The sequence below is a fragment of the Pseudorasbora parva genome, chromosome 5, assembly GCF_024679245.1.
Source record: "Pseudorasbora parva isolate DD20220531a chromosome 5, ASM2467924v1, whole genome shotgun sequence".
Classification (NCBI taxonomy): Eukaryota; Metazoa; Chordata; class Actinopteri; order Cypriniformes; family Gobionidae; genus Pseudorasbora; species Pseudorasbora parva.
In genome coordinates, this window is record NC_090176.1 from 14,078,942 (window position 1) to 14,099,255 (window position 20,314).

Here is a 20,314-nt window from a genome sequence, read left to right on the forward strand (position 1 = left end):
GAGAACTGGACTGAGCTGGGGTGCGTTTCCCAAAAGTTTTCCTTGCATGGTCGCAAGTTTCGTCGTTATCAACATACACTCAAAAAAAAAAAAAACTAACAAAAAAACTGTCCTATATAGTACTAAAAGTGGTTCTTTGGCTTGTAATCATAGGGGAACCACTTTAGGTGCTGTATAGCACAAAATCTTGGTGATTTAGTGGTTCTTCGGCGGTTCTTCCACAGTTTTTTGGGATGACTGAGGTACTATATACAGAACCTGTTAAGCCCCTGCATGGTGCTTCAGCATTTTTTCAGCAGTTCTTTGGGGTGGTAAAGGTGCTATATAGCACCACTGCCCTACAAAGAACCTTTCAAGCCTTGTTAAAGGTTCTTTAAAGGTACCAAATACTGTTGGTGCCATTTAGCACCATTATTGAGGAAAATATTAAATGCGATATGGCACCTCTTATTTGACATAGGTGCTGTACCACCAAAAGTTGTTCCCCTATGATTAAAAGCCAAGAACCACTTTTAGTGTTTCCCAAAAACATAGTTCCAAAGAATGTTCGCAAACAGCATCGCAAACTTGTGTGGTTGCAACGGCAGTTCTTGGCCTGTGATTAGAAGCCTGTTGGCATGACGTGGACTTAATAAATCCTTATCTTGAGCAAAATAAGCAAACTGACATCCAATACAATCTATATATTTTATTTTGAAAACATACAAATGTTATTTATGTCTTTTAGTTTGTTAAGAGATTTAAAGCACCTTTTTTGAAGATTGCGCATGTGCGCAAGTGCTCTAGTTTGTAAGAACGAGCCTATGATTGAATCTTAAAATAAAGCAAAATAACTGAAAAAAATCTGCATTTGTTCTCAGATGCCATGTCCATAATTAATAGCAAACAATTTAGCATGAATTCGATCTCAAACTAATTAATTAAAAGCTCCCAAAACCCCATTAACCAAAGTTGTTGAACGACAGATTTGAGACAATATGGTTTCTATAAAAATTTGTGACTAGCTTGATTTCTTCATCAATGCAACACACTATGGTAGCAGTGAGTTACATCATTGTACGGGCAATACACCCCTGGACAATACCATCAAAAAGTCACATGGACTATTTTAATGATGTCTTCCCTCATTGCCTAGTGTTAAAGGTAGGCTAGGTAGGAATGATCTAAAACACTTTTGTCCAAATTTGTTTAAACTTTCTTTATATGTCAATACATAAATAAAATGTAAGTACTCTGAAAAAGAGAGTATAAAAATCAAGTGACTGTTTAATCTGCAAAAAACACAGCTCATAATTTTCGTTCGGGACGAAACAAATGATTGGCTTGGACTACTGTCACTCTCTCTCGCTACCATGGTGACCACCGCTTTCTCTAAAAGTTCTGCCCACACATGCGTGCACCCCTAGGAAGAGCAAAAGCATTCAAAATGCACGGTGCCGGGTTTTGCAGTCAGCGGAGGCAAACAATGCAAAAAAAAGCAAGACAGTAGGCCTACATGTAAAGGCAATGCACAAGAAGTCTTTGGATAAACAAAGAAATCAAACGCGAGTAAATAAATGCGTGGCTTTCCAACGATGTTGAGAACTGAGGGACCTGAAAAACGACTCATTGCTGGTTGTATTTCTGCTGAACAGGTAATCTTTCATTTTGATTATACATTTTTTCGGTTTATGTTTTCATGAAGCATGTATTACTAGCACATGTAGCTACCTAATATAGCATAACATTACTTAGCATAAAGTTACAATGTTATACACTTGAGATGATAAATACTCAATATACTTAGTTCAAGTTGATCGCTGTCGTGTTGAAACTTAACTTTAGATAACAAATTGCATGTGTAAAAGCTAGTACACTGCATCCAGGAACTTTTTTTAGAACTAAGTTAGCTTTAGCTACTACTAATCAACAATGCTTTCATCATTGAAAGTCTTATATGCAAAACAAAGCATGTTATGAATCTTACACGGAATTCATCTTCATCACTGATGGGGAAAAAATGTATCAATGCTACCCGTTTTTAGCTTTGCCTTATAAATATAACTAGCTCATTACCGAATTAAACAAAATATATTTTAAACTTTACCAGTATCGGTATTCTAGCTTGTTAGTAAGTACTAAGAGACATCTTAGTTGTTTATATTCATACTGATAAAGTTAGATGTTTTATTACATGTGATTCTGACATAATGGCCCTCATTTATCAATCTTGCGTAGAAACTGGTGTATATGTTGGCGTAAGATTATGCTTACACTCCTCTCACCGCCTGATTTATGAAGCTGTGCGTACCTCTGCAATCCAGGTGTACGCTTTACCTGCCCTTGATAAATGCGGCGGCTGAAAACTATCGTCATTAGAATAACACGCCCCTATATATTCAAGTCTCCACCTCCCCCACGCCCTCATTTTACGTCATGGACACACAGAAGACGGCAAAGAAGCGAAACTTCTCCGACGTGGAGATCGGGCGCGCTCAATCATCTCACTACTCCACTAGTCAGGGCACTGATTAGGACATAAGTCAATGGGCTGACTCCCTGATCAGTGCCCTGACTACTGAACTAGTGAGATGATTGAGACCCGCCCATCGAGACCATCACCAGGGAAGTGGAAAAAAAAAACGAAATTGTTTTGAGAGTATAAAGAGTGGAATTAAAGGCACCCACAAAAACAAAATATGGACACAAATAACGAGTACTGTTAATAGTGTGGAGGTTGAGAAGCAAACTCCAGCAGTTTAAAGTTTGGATGATAAATTACCATCACTGCATTATTTGACAGCACGTTTTGAAAAAATTAGCATTTAATTTCGTATCACGGTATGTATTGGGGTGTACGACAGTGATGATGATGTGATGTGGAGGACCATTCATTCACATAAATAATTACATGACATTTGTAAGATTCTTATTATTATTATTATTATGATTATTATTCTTAATGATGCTTGCTATTTAGAAGAAGAATGTCTTTTTTTATTGATTTTATTATTATTTAAAAGAAGAAGGTCATTTTTATTATTTTGTCAGTCTGAATTATTTTAGTCCCAGTCCGTGCGCAGCTGCCGGGCCAGACGGGCCTGAACCGTCAGGTAAAGCGCACAGGCTCGCGACTGTAGGAATACATAAGCCTAAAAATCAAACGCTTTGGTAAAGTCACAAAAATTAAACATTGACGTTCATGTTGCACACAAATAAACACTGAATGTTGTTGTTGTGGTTTTTAGTGGTGTTAGGAATTGCTTTTCTGGGCATTTTTGCACTAACTGAAACGTGCGTACACCACCTCCTGAGCTGGCGTAGGATTGGAGCGTGCTGTACGCCAACGTCCATATTGATAAATCTCAAAGTCACCGTGGGTTTGGGTGTACGCAAGGTGTACGCTGGAAATTTGGTGTACGCACTTTTGATAAATGAGGGCCGATGTCACTACATACACACCACTCCTCTCAGGTCAATAATGCGTCTTCCAGCTGAGCAGTCGGTGAGGCACGTTCATGTATTTTGGGGGTGTGGCTTTGGAAAGAGCACAGAAGGGAGAAGGTGGAGTGAATGGAAATAATGAGCTGTCTTTAAAACAGTCCTGAGAGGTCTACAGACACTCAGATTTTATACTTTTTTTTTTAGAGTACTTACATTTTAATTATGTATTGATATATAAAGAATGTTTAAACAAATTTGGAAAAAAACGTTTTTTAACCAATTCTTACCTGTCCTACCTTTAATTAAATAGCTGTCTATGAAGGGGTTAGAGAGCCCTCGGATTTCATCAAAAATATCTAAATTCATGTTTCAAAGATTATCAAAGGTCGAAATTGAGTAATTAATAACAGAATTTAAATTTTTGTGTGAACCCAGACAAAAAACAAGCCCTTTAAAAAAGTGCCCTTAATCACAAACCCATTAACAACACCCAATTTGAAAAATAATATAATAAAATGTATTCTATACAAATTCAAGGTGTGTTGGAGCAAAGTCAGAACTATAGAAAATGGATCTCCAGAATCCAGAATGATTAAAGTTGACTGTCAATCAACCTGAATTCACCATGTGACCCAGGGCTCAGGATAAATAATGATTTAACCTGTTATCAAGCATTTTATATAGCATAATTCATATATTTAGTTATGATTTACTGTTTCATGCATAGATAAGTGTATTTTAATGTGTATAAAAAGTAATTTTGATGGATAAAACAGTGATTACATCAAAATATGCCATGGCATAGAGCGCAATATAAATCAATTATAAATGTTTTTTTATAATAGCATTTATTGTATTAAATTGTACTTTATTTATCTCTGTTAAGAATCTGTAATGTTCAATATACCAATATATAATTATTGAAATAGATTGCAATAATTATTTTGAGACTGTGAATTTATTACGCATTTATTTAATTGAAGCATTTATAAATCGATTTTGCCACACTGTTTTTATGTTATGATGAAAATGAAAATCAATTTCAGCTGGGCAAAAATTTTGCCTTAAGTTAATTGAATACATTAAATGTGATCATATACAATATAACTAGACATTTATTTATTTTGTTTGTTTGTTTTACACATATTTTCATTACTTTTTACCTCTGTCACTCACGCTGATTGGCAGAAACTGATGGGCTGGGTTTGTATCTGCCTGCAAAAGAGATATTTACATATTTGAGATGAGGTCCTGTTTAAGGGCTATAGCACCGGACATAATAGATGCGCCATCTCAGCCCCAAACATTGCAATCCAGGACTAATTAAAAAGATTGCTGCAGTGCGGATGGGTAGACAACTAACAACAACCATTACAACAGTCCAATTCATTTATTTGACTGCAGCGGTAGCAGAGGTGGAGATGATCACTCATTATGGCTATTTGCAGCTAATCACAGCTGCAGGAAATAGCATACAGATTTCCCACTCAGTGCCATACTAGTTAAAGGGAGTGAAAAAGGAAGCAATTGATTTTAAATGAATTGTTTGAAAGGTTTTCTCAATGGGAGCCTTCTCTCCAAACAAGCTGAACATTTAGTATAAAATGCAATCATAATTAATTAAAGCCCTAACAAATTTCATACATCATACTTAACATGGGCAGATAGTAGCAGGAAATGTTATGAAACAAATTAGCTTCAACAATGAAAGAAAATGACCTCACATAACTAAATATTACGGTCGTTTCAGCAAGCCATATTTCTTAATGAATTCTCTAATTAAATTAATTCACACATTGTGCATAATTTGAAACAGGAAATGTCACTGGGTCAAATTTAACCATAGTCATGCTGGCTGTCTGTTTCAACAAGAGACACATTAGCTAAACATGACCTCTATGCAAATGAAAGACCAACTGTTGTAATTTTAATTCCAAATCCCTAATTAGCATGTTATAAAGACGCAACGCAAGATTGTTCCGCTCAACTCTGGACATGCCAGAGTCACATTTTCAGGGTCTGAAAAGATCTCAATTAAGGGGGTTGTCTACATTACAGGGCTCTTTTCAAGATAACATGTTTAACCACAGTGATTACATCTTCTACTATTTTATTCATTTGGAATAAACAGGTAACATTTTGACTAATTTACCATTCTCTCCAAAATAAAAAATTCTGTCATTATTCACCATCATGTCCTTCTAAACCCGTAAGATCTTCATTCATCTTCGGAACATAAATTTAATTTTTGATAATATGAAAGCTCTTTTGACCCTCCATAGACAGCTATTTAATTAACACTTCCAAGGCCCACAAAGGTAGTAAAGACATTTTTGTAAAATCGTCCATGTGATTCCAGTGGTTCCATCAGAATTTTAAGAAGCAACGTGAAATCAACCATAGCATCAGCTCTGGCAGGTCATGTTAAAATAGCTTGCATCAGCTGATTGTCAGCTGATCACGTCTACAGGAATACAATTACAGCATAAGCCCCTTCAGTACTATCAGCAGCAATCACATTCTTCAGAGCTCATTTACCCTCCTCCATCCCCAGCTCCTCCTCTCGTCCAGTCAGGATTTGGTATTTTGATTCCCCTTAAATCAGACTAAATTCCCAAATTATTTTGAACATTTAATATCGACTTTTACTAATATTAATGACTAGAAATGAAATACATTATGTTGGTTCTGTTCTGTTTACACTAAGGGGGTTATTGCTGTTCTCCCTGCTCTTATCCATGCTAGGCTCTATGGATGCACAGGGAATTCTTGCCCAGGAATGAACCATACTGCCAATCCAAACTGTATGCTAACCCATTCATCGGTTTTGCCGATTAATCAGCACTAATAGCTGATTGGTGGAATAATCAGTTATCAGCAAAAATCTATTTTGTATCTGTTGCTGGAGTGGCTGAGAAGGGTGCGATGTCATTACAAAGTACAAGAGCTCCAAGAAGGGTCTGCTGGCATTATATAGCATGAGAGCGGCCTCTAGAGGCCAAATAAAATCTATCACTGATGTTGCTTACACTGACACTTGAGGTAAAGTAATTAATATGTTGACTAGATGCTGAATTAGCAGGTAAAGAACAGCAGTATGTATGTACTTTGTAATCAAGGCTGAGAGGATGCTATTAGCAGAACCTCAAGCAGTTAAAACAATGTAACATCTAGTAATGTGAGAAAGTAAACTTTCTTGCAGCCGACAGAAATACAAACAAATCAGAAGCGCACTCAGTTGCAATACATATTTTGTTATTTTGATTAAATAATCGTAAAGTGTTCTTAAAAAGCTGACTGTTTGGATTTAAATGAAATGATAACACTTTAACACATTCAATTTGTACAATTAACAACACCTTATTAACCTTATTTTAGTTAATATTTTAGTTTAAATGGTTATTATTTTTGGTTAATGGTTATTAATGGTTATTATTTTAGTTTAAAAAAATTTAATTGTTTTATTTTTATTTGATCTGTTAAACTTAGTTAATGCACTATGAACTAACATATGGACTGCATTTATATAAATGGACTGCATTTATATAGCGCTTTTGTCCAAAGCGCTTTACATTTTTGCCTCACATTCACCCATTTATACACCGACGGCGATGTCAGCCATGTAAGGCGCTATCCAGCTCGTCGGGAGCAGCTGGGGTTAGGTGTCTTGCTCATGGACACTTTGACACTTGGTCAGGTGGAACCGGGGATCGAACCACCAACCTTTTGGTTTGTAGACAAACTACATGAACCACTGAGCCACTGCCGCCCCGTCATATATAGGTACATATATAGGAATAATCGAGGTACAATTGTATTGCTCAAATATTACGTACATGCTCTAAAATGTATATTGCATAATGCATATTGTTCATGTAATCTAGGTAATACATTAATGTTAACAAATGGGACTTGCAAAGTGTTACCTACAATTTACATGTTTCTATGTTATAGCTAAAGAAACATTTATTTATAATATTAATTAATTAGTTTAAATTATTTTCTGTATAATGGGTGGCTGTATAAAGGGTGGACTATCCCTTTAAGCCCAGCAGCCAAAATGCTTATTTTTCATCTATTTCAAACATTTATTTCTTTTTAATAACAAGTGAAGTTTACCCGAGAAAAATAGCATACATTTTAGAATTTGTTTTTAGGCTGTTTGCTAATACACGTTTTCCTTTATTGACAACTCAACTTTATTAATCATTGTATTCTCAAGAATATCTACCTTATATTTTATATATATATATATATATATATATATATATATATATATATATATATATATATATATATATATATATATATATATATATATATATATATATATATATATGCTCACAATTATTTATATGCTCACAGACTCAACCATACTGCAACATTTTATGTTGTGCAATAATACTGTGCTGTTTATATTTCAAAACATTTTGTTTATTCTAAAAGAACAAACACAGACAAGACTTTCAGGTATTGTCTTTTGCAAAAAAAAAAAAAAAAAAAAAAAAAAAAAAAAAAAACAGACTAGACCAGACTTGATCAACAGCTTTTAAATCTTTCACAATCTTTCAGAGAGACTAATGCTTGAAATTTGTTTTTTACACAAACATCTAAATAAGAAACTGAGAATGACTCATGTAGGCATTTAAAAAAAAAACTTGTAGGCTATTTATTTATTTTAAATGGATGAGTGGAAGTAGGCTACTAAAAGCATTCTTATTAAGTTGGTTTAAATAGCCTAATACAAATATAGACAAATCATTTAAAAAAATAAGATAATAATTACGTTTTTGCTATTTTAAATTACGTTGTTGGTCATTACATTACCATATACTTATGGTAATGTAATGACCTTAAGCTTATTGCCGTCGTAGTCCAAAACTCCACTAGTGTTATTTTTTTTATATAGACATTTTAAACGAATGTATTGACTAACATGCCGTAATATATGTCTTACTCAAACCACACCCTAAACAGGGTTTATTTTCTAAAGGCGTCCAAATATCGCTCTAAATATTGACACGTCGTCACATATTTAGTGTGTTTAGCCTACGTGTAAAATAGGGCAGGTCTGATGTGCAGGACGCCAGCAGGAACTACGGGCTTACAGGAGGATGTCCTTAACAAAGTGGAACACTTTAACGTGTATGTGTAGAAGTGGCACCAGATAATTGTCGAATTGAACCTTTAAGAATATCTAAATGAAAACATTAATTTGAGAAGAGTGGAGCAGCACGTGTGTGATGACAAACTTTTCGACGTCGATCTCACTAGGAAGTTTCACGCGACTATTTCAGCGTTCTTTGAAACGGGATATGGATTTATCGTGGATCTAATATGCCTTTAAGTGCAAACCTGCGGAAGTTTGCCAGGACAACAGGTTTTACGTCGTAGCCTACTGCAGAAATGTTGCCACGCTGTCTGGACGTTTACTGAAGTAGGGCCCCTCTATTGCTACGTTCTCACACTTATTGTCTGGCAATTACAACATTTACTAACATGTTTGGTACTCTTAAATTGTCTGTTTACACCACCAGTCACAAAATGGAATGAACATCGTCTGTATGGCCAGGTAAACCACAATCAAATCCCGTTTCTATTATCGCGATAGCTTGATAAACGCCTGTAACCATAGCGACAGAGTTGTTTCAATTCTGCTAACTTTTTCTGCTTATTTGCTGCGTTAAGTTTGTTTACTATTTCTTGGCCCGCATACCTAACACTAATCATCTCTTTTGTCATATATTTTGTTTCTTGTTTAGTTGTGACTCGTGGATATTCAAGGTAGTCACGTCCGTTTAATGTGGCGGCAGTCTCTTTCTAAAGTATGAACATTAAAAATGAAGTTTAGGAAGTATTTCAGAGGCAGTGGGAGGGTCCTGGCGTTTGTGTTTATCGCATCTGTAATCTGGCTCCTCTTTGATATCGCAGCACTGCGGATATCCTTTAGTGATGTGAATAAGGATCTCAAAGAGAGAGAGATTGCACTAAAACAGGGAAGGAAGGAAGGCAATGTAGATGATGTTTTCAAACATCCATTGCAAAAAGTAAACCAAGATAGGAGGGAGTTTATTAAAAACCGCCACAGGTTTGAAAAGAAAGTTGATGAGGTTTACAGAAAGTGGCCAAAGTTTAGGATGGAAACCCAAGCTTCAATTTTCATGGTTGACAAGGCTTTTGTGGAGCAAAAGGAGGTTATTAATCAAAACAAAGTGAATCTAACTGTGAAATTAACTGTGAAAGGAACAATTAGCATCCCTTCAAAAAAAAATGAGACGACAACTGTTATTAATGGCTATATGAATAGTATACCTGCAAAAATGAGTGAAATGAAGGTTGATGCTGCTGTTAATGGGCAGTCAGAAGCAAATCTAGATGTTAAAGCACACTTACTTACTAAAACACTGCCTGCTGTCCAGGAGAAAACGTTTCCCCGTGCACTCAAAGAAAACCCATTGGAGAAAGTACATCATACCAATGACACTCGTATATCGCTTAAAGAAGTACATGTAGATGCAAGTTTACAAAAGAACACGAGTAATGATTTTCTTAAACCAGCAGAGACTGATAAGCCAAAAAATATTATTGACAATAGAGAGAAACATGTCAATACTTTCAACAAAACAAAACCATATATAAGGCCTACTAAAAAAACGGCAGAAGAGGTACTGCACTCTACTAGTGTGCGGATGAGGAAGTCAGGTGGGCTTCATAAGGTTATGGCCCTAGATGTTACATACATGCCCAGAGATCTGCAAGCCATGGGACAGTTTGGACAGCCTGCAAGAGTTCCCAGAGATAAAGAACAGGAGAGTCGAAGACGTTGGAGTGAAGGATATTTTAATGTATTCCTGAGTGAACAGATACCAATAGACAGAGCCATTCCAGACACCAGGCCACGAACGTGAGTTTGAACCATTGTATTTGGGCAGGTCACTACAAATGTTATGTTATGGCAAGAACATAGCATTTTCTAACACCTCCATACCATGTATTTGTTTAGATGTTCAGAAAATCTTGTTCATGATGACCTGCCCAATACCAGCGTGATCTTCTGCTTTGTGGATGAGGTTTGGTCTACTCTGCTGCGGTCGGTGCACAGTGTGCTTAACAGGTCTCCTCCACACCTGCTTAAAGAGATCATTCTGGTGGATGACTGCAGCACCAAAGGTCTGAGGGAGCAATTATGTGCTGGTTTACTTGCATTTTTAAATAAATAATTTGAATCATCTGAGCTCAGTGACAGGGTTTATATCTAATAGTTAAAAGCTTTAGACCTCACACATACTATCAATGTCCATTTTGGTCCATGTTCATTTTCAATCAGGAATGCCAGCAGCCATATCACCTTGTAGCCCAAAACTGGTTTCCCAGTTCCCGAAATTTAAGCAGGGCTGAGCTTGGTCAGTACCTGGATGGGAGACCAACTGGGAAAACTAGATTGCTGCTGGTAGAGGTGTTACCAGTAGGGGGTGCTCACCCCTTGATCTGTGTGGGTCCTAACGCCCCAGTAGTGATAGGGAAGCTATAGTGTCAAAGAGCGCAGTCCTTTGGAAAACGAGTAGAGGTGTAACCCCAGCATCCTGGCCAAATTTGCCCATTGACCTCTGTCCATCATGGCGCCCTAATCATCCCCGTGTCCTTATTGGCTTAATAACTCAGTCTCCTTTCCACCAATCTGCTGGTGTGTGGTGGGCATTTTATAAGTATTTTATAAGTGAGTATTTTATAAAGTATTTTTACAGCTTTACAATAAAGTAAAGTAAAGTGCTTTGAGGACCCAGAAAAAGCCCTATATAAATGCAACAAATTATTATAATTATTACTATTATTATTATTAATAACTATTTGAAGTCTTGAAAAAAGTGAAATGTATTAAACTATGCTAATCTATGACAAAACATCACAATTCTTGGAATAAGAATTCCAATCAAATCAAACATGGATTTAATCAATGAAGAAAAAGTTAAAGAAAGACTTATTCTGACTATTATGTTATATTCTTACTGAAAGCATGTTTGCTTGCATCAAGAATTTGCCATAAAAAGACAGAAAAAGTACTTCTAATTGAAAAAGCTATTTAAGGTATGTTAGTCCTCACTTTTCTTTGGTTTTGTTTTTCATTAAGGGATTTTGTTTGTGTTCCAGATTACCTGAAGGATCAGTTGGATGTTTATATGTCTCAATTCACTAAAGTAAGAATTATCCGTCTGAAAGAAAGACAAGGCCTCATCAGAGCCCGGATTGCAGGGGCCAATGCTGCTGCAGGTACAGAGTCAATTCTGCTTGCATTCAATTAATTTTACTAAGAAGGCTTCAATCCATACAGTAGCAATATGCCTAGGGACTGTCCTTGGATTTGTGCTTAATTTAATCGTTTAGGCAACATGGCTGGTATCTCTGCTATAAACAATGAATGCTGTTTGTATTGTGTTTGGCTGTAATGGTTGTTTCATCTGCAGGTGAAGTGTTGACTTTCCTGGACTCTCACATTGAATGTAATGTGGGGTGGCTGGAGCCACTGTTAGAAAGAGTTTACCTGGACCGCAAAAAAGTGGTCTGCCCTGTTATTGAGGTCATCAGTGACAAGGACATGAGGTAATGAAGTTTATTCAGTCATGCAAATTACAAGCCACTTTAAAGAAAACCTTTGTTTAACATAGTACATGTTCTCATGCATTGCTGCAGTGTTAAAATTGTTAAAATTCATGGACAAAACATATATTTGTTTGTTTGTTTTGTTGCAGTTACATGCTTGTTGATAACTTCCAAAGAGGCATTTTCAGATGGCCACTGGTGTTTGGCTGGAGTCCTTTACCTGAGGAATATATTAGAAAGAACCAGGTCAAGGATTCAGACCCCATCAGGTAACATCAAAATATATATATATATATATATATATATATATATATATATATATATATATATATATATATATATATATATATATATATATATATATATATATATATATATATATATATATATATATATATATATATATATATATATATATATGAATGGACAACAGGACATTGAGTGAACACTAATGTAATACTAATCTTGTCCACCAGAGAGAGCCAGAGGATAAGAGAATCTTTGAGTTCTCATAGATTATATACAGTCAAACCATTAATTATTCAGACACCAGATATATGTTTTTTTCTAGTGGGTGCAGGACACTATAGTTAATTTTCTATAATTCTATAATTTTAGTTCAAGTGAGGATTGCAAAATAAAGTAAACTGTGACACATTATACCCACAAATTATTCATACCAGTAAAATTGATAAATATTTGGGACGAAAATTATTCAGACACTTTGATCTGATCATGTTTTACTTAAGTGTTTGTTCTTTAATTGTTAATGCAACCTTTTACACCACAGATTGAACAAAATTAAGCGTTGCTTGGAATTGGTTGACTAAATTGTTATTATCTCTAATTCTGTACTTAAATTTAACAGCTGACAACTGATTAAATTATTGTAATCCATTGCATACCTTTCTATGAAAGTTATCTACATTATCAAGATTAATTTGTTCTTGTTCCTTGGTGTGTGTATATATATATATATATATATATATATATATATATATATATATATATATATACACACACACACACACACACACACACACACACTCCTGAACAAAATCTTAAGACCAGGGGATGCATTGCAAGTTTTACACATTTCGCAGTTGTGGATCATAACCAGGTTGTAAGTGCTGCTTCAAAATGCCAAAAGAAGAAACAGGAATAAGAGACAAAAAATAGAGAGTAGGAGTAGGTTGAAAACTGCATTTAAACTTAAACAGGCCACTCATCAGCTGATCAGAAGTTTAAGACCATAGCCATAAAAAGGTCAAATCTGCACAAAAATATGGCTTTCATGGCATTGTCCTTCAAGCAGTCATACTGTCAAGATCTCCTGATGGCAAAGGCAAAAAGGCTTTCTCTCTTTGAACGTGGCAGGATTGTTGAGCTGCACAAGCAAGTCCTTTCGCAACGCGCCAACGCTGCTGAGGTTGGACGCAGTAAGAAGTCATTTTACATTTCTTAAAAAATCCTGAGAGTTATGGGACAAAAAAGTCAAGTGGTAGACCCAAAAATATTTCACCTGCACTGAGCCGCAGGATCCGACGGGTTGTCCGTGAAGACACAGGTTGATCCTCAACCCAAATTAAGGCAAATCAACCCCTTACTGATGCTGACTGCAGCCCAATAACCATAAGATGTCATCTGCTAGAGAAGGGCTTCAAGAACAAAAAACGTCTACAAAGACCACGTCTCCTCCCATGACACAAACTTGCCCGTTTAGAATTTGCAAGGGAGTACCAAACATGGGACATTGAAAAGTGGAAGAAAGTTTTATTCTCTGACGGGAAAAAACTTAACCTGGATGGTCCTGATGGCTTCCAACGTTACTGGCATGACAAGGAGATCCCATGTTTTCTTCATGGCACAGTGGAGGAGGCACCATCATGATCTGGGGTGCTTTTTCCTTCAGTGGGAAAATGGAGCTTCAGGTTGTGCAGGGGCGTCAAGCGGCGACTGGCTATGTGGATCTGTTGCGGCGGGCATCCCTCTTGACCGGCCTCTGTCTGTGTGGTAATGACTGGGTCTTTCAACAGGACAACGCTGCAATTCACAAAGCCTGCCTAACGAAGGACTTCTTCCAGGAGAATAACATTGCTTTTTTGGACCATCCTGCGTGTTCCCCTAATCTAAATCCCATTGGGAACATTTGGGGAAGGGAAGTTTACAAAAATGGACGTCAGTTCCAGACCGTGGATGCCATTCGTGAAACCATCTTCACCACATGGTTCCCACCAGCCTCCTGTAAACAGTCGCATCGAGCATGCCGAAACGAGTTTTTGAAGTGATCAACAAGAACGGTGGGGCTACTCACTACTGAGTCCTTTTTTGACACGTTTAGTACTGTTGTGCGTTTATTTTGGGCTATGGTCTTAAACTTTTGGTCAGCTGATGAACAGCCTGTTTGAGTTTTAATGCAGTTTTCAATAAATTGCCTACTCTCTATTTTTTGTCTCTTGCTCCTGTTTCTTCTTTTGGCATTTTGAAGCAGCACTTACAACCCGGTTATGATCCACAAGTGCGAAATGAGTAAAACTTGCAATGAATCCCCTGGTCTTAAGATTTTGTTCAGGAGTGTATAATTTATATATATATATATATATATATATATATATATATATATATATATATATATATATATATATATATATATATATATATATATTATTTGTGGCTAGTTATAATATGTGGTGTGTTTTTATTCTTGCACAGGTGTCCTGTTATGGCAGGGGGTCTTTTCTCTATAGATAAGAGCTATTTCTATGAGCTGGGGACATACGACCCAGGCCTGGATGTCTGGGGTGGGGAAAACATGGAAATCTCTTTCAAGGTACATTAGCGAAGTCTTATTAGCTGAATTAGCTTAGAGACTTGGTTAGAGAAAGGTTTAAAGATTTAAATTGTAACTTTTTGTGGATAAAGTAGTTTATTGTATGGCATTTATGGCTGTTTTTTTTTCTTTGCATGCAGACTTAAATTGTTGAGCAGTCTTGTAGACATATCTGCATGGACTTTTGATGAATAACAGAAATACAGCTAAGACTGACTTGGTGGTTTTAAAGGGTGATGAATTGAGAAATAAACTTTCCCTTGAGCTTTTGATATATGAAAGTTCATGGTAATATAAGATCATCCTCTAAGTTTCAGAGCTGAAAACGTCCTTGTTAGTCAAAGAAAAGCTTTTATAGACACCAGGCCCAGAAAACGATCGTGTTAGCATCTTGACGTCATTGACTAATGAAACATCGCCTCTACAGAATAATAAGCATGTGTAATGCCCCGCCCACCAACTCATCGGATCACTCTAGCCAGCAGCAATTCTCATGCTGAAGAATATAGCAAGATATTGCGCTATTCCTGGTTGTGGAAGAACACAGTAGCTTCCTTCGGATCCTAATATTAGGAATGTGTGGTTGAACTTTATTTTTATTGAAGTTCCAGCTGACTTTGGGAAGACAGTGGTGTTCTGTTCACTTAATTTCACCGCGGGATCGTTTGTAAACAAATCTCACAATGCTATTCTTCTATATTGGATCCGACAGGAGAAATGGGGCAACACACTTATGTGAGTAAAACTTGTTTTTTATATGTAATAGTATTACATTGTTATAGATCGTTTTGATTATGTGTACGTATCTAATAGAACATTCCTTTAGCACGCTGGACTCAGACATGTATGGGCCAGGGCTCGCAAAGCTTCCAAAACGGAAGCCCGTCGGCAGGTCGATGAATTTTATAATATTCCTTTCTTGTTCTGCTATTTTCTCTCTCTTAACGTGACATTTGAAGGGCGTGCTCGTTAGGGCTGTAACGATATGTGATATGAAATCGAAAATCGCAATACGCAGGTCCACGAACCTGTATCGCGATGTGAGAAGGCAGAATCGCGACACACCCCTTCCAACTCCCAGAATTATCCTTCCTGTCCAGGTCCAACTTTTAAGTCAGCATTACGGCAACATTTCAGCTACCCAGTGGAGAACAAGGATGGCAATCGTGTAGTTGACAAGACCCACACAATTTGCCGTAAGTGTTTCAAGAAGCTTCCCCAACCGGCCGGCAACGTGGTGTGAGCGTGGCGTTTCTGTTGCGTGTCATCCGCGGGGCGGCTGCATGGTGTTTTCTCTTTCTTTGCACACCAGAAGCATGTCTGACGCAGCGCTTCTGTTGGTATTGATGTACAGGAGGCCCTATACTTCATGTTAAATATATATTGCCTATTGGTACCGCAAAGAAAACGTCGGCAGTAGCCTATTGACCATACAGATATATGGTATTGACGGCAAAATAGGCTACAGAATACTGTAGAGAATAAAACTGTTTTGTCCCCCCCATATCGAGGTTTGTATCGTACCGTGGGTCAAAAATCGTGATACGAACCGAATCGTGGGTTTGGTGTATCGTTACAGCCCTAGTGCTCGTGCATGTGTATGTGTGTGCGCGCAGTTCACGCTTATATCGATCGATTGTGCGAGCTATGTAATACAAAAATAATAGTCCAATCAGTCACGGGTAGATGAGAAATAAATCATTGTGTTTGATGTTTTTGAATGTAAAAACCACACGAACGTCATTAGTTGACCTCAGACAGCAGTATAATTTTTTTTTTAAAGCCATGACACCTTTAAACTGATTTGTGTTGTAGATCTGGATGTGTGGTGGCGAGATTGAAATCATCCCATGCTCACGTGTTGGCCACATCTTCCGTGGTGATAATCCTTACAAGTTCCCTAAAGACCGTGTGAAGACAGTCGAGAGAAATTTGGCCAGGGTTGTAGAGGTGTGGCTGGATGAATATAAAGAGCTCTTTTATGGCCATGGCTACCACCACTTGCTGGACAAAAGTGTGACTGATATAGGAAATCTGACAGAACAGATTCAGCTGAGAGAAAAACTCAAGTGTAAAAGCTTTAAATGGTACTTGGAGAATGTCTACCCAGACCTGGAAGCCCCTCTGGTCAAAGCTGAAGGAGTGGTAGGTTGAAAATACATAAACTATATTTATAATAGTATAGGATATAGTATATATTATTTGTTGAATATGTCTAGACCTTCTGTCTCTAATCTTAGAAACAATCTTATTTTATTGTTTGTTAAGTTGCCATTGTTTTCTGTTTAGACATTTTCCTGACTTTTTTTTAGATTTTCAATGTTGGAGCCAGAAAATGTTTGGTATTTCAAAATGGCATATTTTTATTTGATAAATGTGATCTCACAAATAAGGTAAATCAAATTCAGATTTATTATTCACATGGATTTTCTATTTTGCTGTATAAAGCTTTCATCATAAAAGCACTGCTTATTTATGCTTTCTCATACCTCACAGAGTCAACAATTTAGCTACACTTGGTTAAGGATGCTTCGACAGAAAACTTCCTGTTTGGCTTTTCAGGAAACAAAGATTATCATGGAACCATGTGACAACAATAAGCCACAACTCCGCTGGATGCACAAGTCTGGTAAAGTTTTGGTAAGTCCTGGGCAAAATACAACCTCCAGGTATAGTGCTATTGATACCCTTCAGCAGTGACTTATTCACCATACATCACTAGCCTTGAGTACATCACTGTGGTCACAGACGCGCTTCTTTTTACTTGAGACTCAGCAGTGTTTTCTTTGTCAATCCAGCAGTTTTTTATTTTATTTAAGTCTGTCCTCCAATAGTTCTGTAGTGAGCTTTCACACTTATGTCCACCTGGACGTTTTGCTCCACTCCATACCTACTCTGATTGGCTTGATCATCTTTCATAGGCATACAAACTGGCTCAGGTTCCTAAATTGTATGCATTTGTGGAACCTGTGCTAAGGTGCCCATATATGTAGTGATACTTGTGTCAATCCCATATGTGTATTCTTTATATTTTCCCTCTCTGTGAGCCTGTGTCTTTCTCTGCCAGTGTTGTCTTCTCAACTAGGCCAGAGCTACCCCAGAGACATGTCAAATGTTCAGGACCAGCCCACGGAATAGGCAAATGCTAGGGGCGCCACCCGTCCATGGGGGAGCCAAAATTTGTGATTTTTCCAGTTTTATTACTGCTACTTTTATTAATATTAATTCGAAATATTACCCCAAAAAAACAACTTTTTGGTTACAATATTGTTCAAAATGTTATTTTGTGATAATTAAAATACATAGGCTTTTTTTTTTTTTTTTTTTTTTTTTTTTATCATTGCATAAAATGATCATAGTTTGAAAAGCTCTAATACAGAACTGCACAACAGCACTGATCATGTGCGTAAAACAACCCAGGTATATGTCCCAGGTATATGTTATATTGTGAGTGTGCAACACTAACAGTATCTGTTTACAAAATCTTTTTCATTGAGTTTTATCTACTCAATTTACAATTACTGTGTAAAGGATGAATTGTATGCAGTCCTCACCACACCATTCAGAATAACCAATAAACTCCAGCAAAATATAGTCATTTTAACCAAAAGCCCTGACCTTTATGTTTAGATTATGCATAATAATGGAAACATTGGAACATCTTGGAGAGAGTTTTACTGTGCTGACAGTAGTAAATGTTTGTGGCACTGTTTGAATATGCTGAATGGAGAATGACATTTGACAGCTGCTTCGAAGGGTAGAGTTTCCGTGAACTTTAATTTAACAACATAATGTGCTGTCTGTTCAATCAAATAAAGAAATGTAATGGCTTCAAAACACTTGGAAAATAATGCACTTTACTTTATCAAAACCGATCCTGTCAAGCTCAGCAACAACAAAAAAGGGTTTTGTTTTTTAGTTTTATTTAGCTTGACAGGATCAAGCTAAATAAAATTTATTTAGCTTGACAGGTTTTGATCCTGTCAGTATCTGCATTATATGTACTCTTGTGAACATAGCTCAAGATTTAAGTGTGCTTAGTTCAAGTGTTTAATCATTGTTTGACTAAAGTCTACTTCTATATTGATGTCTAGACGGAGCATGTGATGATAGAAGGCAATTCCCAACCCATCTGTCTGGAAGCTGGAGTTGAAGCTGGCATCTACCTTAAGAACTGTGATCCCATCAATACTTTTCAGAAATGGCAGTTCACACACTACTATGCTCAGTGAGATGCTCCAGAATATCACATAGTCTCCATCACAACTTTCTCCTGTCCATTGATTTTTGTCTATTATTGTTTGTTTTTGGTTTTCTTTTTTGTTTTTTGTTTTTTTTTTTTATATGGAAAAAGTTTTGGTCCATTCAGATGTACTTTTTTTTTTTTCTTACTCATAAATGTTTGGGTATGAAATTAAGGATTCGGGTCTCTCTATTGGGCAATTCAGATTATTAATATTTTAAGGTTTTTTGAAAAATACTTTTGGGTATTGATAGCAAATGATACAGTACAATGGGTTTTCACAGGTCTTTAAAAAAATTAAATTAGGATATTATGAAATCTGATGCAGAAAACGTGGATGAAATTGCAGAATCCATTAATAAAAATGTCATTTTATAATGCAGAATGTCACAGAATTTTTGTGTCACACAAATTTTGGATGAAAAGATGTCACCCTAATGTCACTCAAAACCGTTCAAAACCTCGTCAAGACCTTCGTTCATCATAAAATCGAATCTCTAAAGAAAATTTTGAATAAACCACTTGATTCATATGGATTCGTTTTATGATCTCTTTATGAACTTTTTGAAGCGTAAGCTGCTTAGACTGTCAATGGAGGGACAGTCTAAACTTTTCTTAATTTGTGTTCCAAAGAATAAACTGAACAAACTGTCAAATAAAAATAAAAAAGATTTCATAGGGCCCTAAATTTAATTGCCAAATTAAATTGCATGCACTGCAAAATAATGTTCTTTCTCAGAATTTTTGTTTTCCAGTACAAAATCAAAACATCCTTAGATCAAGATAGATTTGCTTGTAATGCAAAATTAAGAAATAAAGTCTTGTTTTCTGAGAAATTTGTGTGCTAAGATGTTTACATTTAGAGAACATATTGACATGTTATGTTCCTTTCAATTTCTTCCTTCAATTTTCTTTAATTGGTCTTAAAGTCTTCTAAAGTCTTAAATTTTACCTCCATTAAAACAAGCAACAACAACAAAAAAAAAAAATGCTGCATTTTTTTCTTCGGACTACTGTGCATAACACTTAAGATATTGTAATTTAGGCATAGTTCTGATTAAATCGCTATAAATAATTTATTTTTACATTAATGATTATCCAAACTTATAACTCGCAGGTCTTGGTCATTAGCAGTTGAAAAGTTATTGTCAATATTGTTTGTTCATGTTTGTGTGTCTTCAGAGGGCAAATTGCAAAGACAGACCAATATTAATTTGTCA

General features: G+C 36.3%; 1 protein-coding gene and 1 long non-coding RNA gene across 2 annotated transcripts in view; both read left to right on the forward strand.

Moving 5' to 3' along the window:
• The first annotated feature begins 1,423 nt into the window (after window positions 1-1,423).
• LOC137075085 (uncharacterized) overlaps window positions 1,424-20,314 on the forward strand; it is a 36,786-nt gene continuing 17,895 nt past the window's right edge. Inside the window, exon 1 of the long non-coding RNA XR_010904995.1 lies at window positions 1,424-1,634. This is a non-coding gene — a long non-coding RNA (uncharacterized lncRNA). The remainder of the gene's footprint in view (window positions 1,635-20,314) is intronic.
• On the forward strand, window positions 8,482-20,048 carry LOC137075083 (polypeptide N-acetylgalactosaminyltransferase 5). Its single transcript, XM_067443276.1, has 12 exons — window positions 8,482-8,860; window positions 8,961-8,995; window positions 9,186-10,327; window positions 10,427-10,593; window positions 11,572-11,691; window positions 11,886-12,021; window positions 12,171-12,290; window positions 14,734-14,851; window positions 16,667-16,996; window positions 17,164-17,244; window positions 17,348-17,491; window positions 18,946-20,048. Exons 3-12 carry the CDS (start codon window positions 9,264-9,266, stop codon window positions 19,081-19,083), a joined length of 2,418 nt encoding a protein of 805 aa, XP_067299377.1. The 5' UTR covers window positions 8,482-8,860; window positions 8,961-8,995; window positions 9,186-9,263; the 3' UTR covers window positions 19,084-20,048.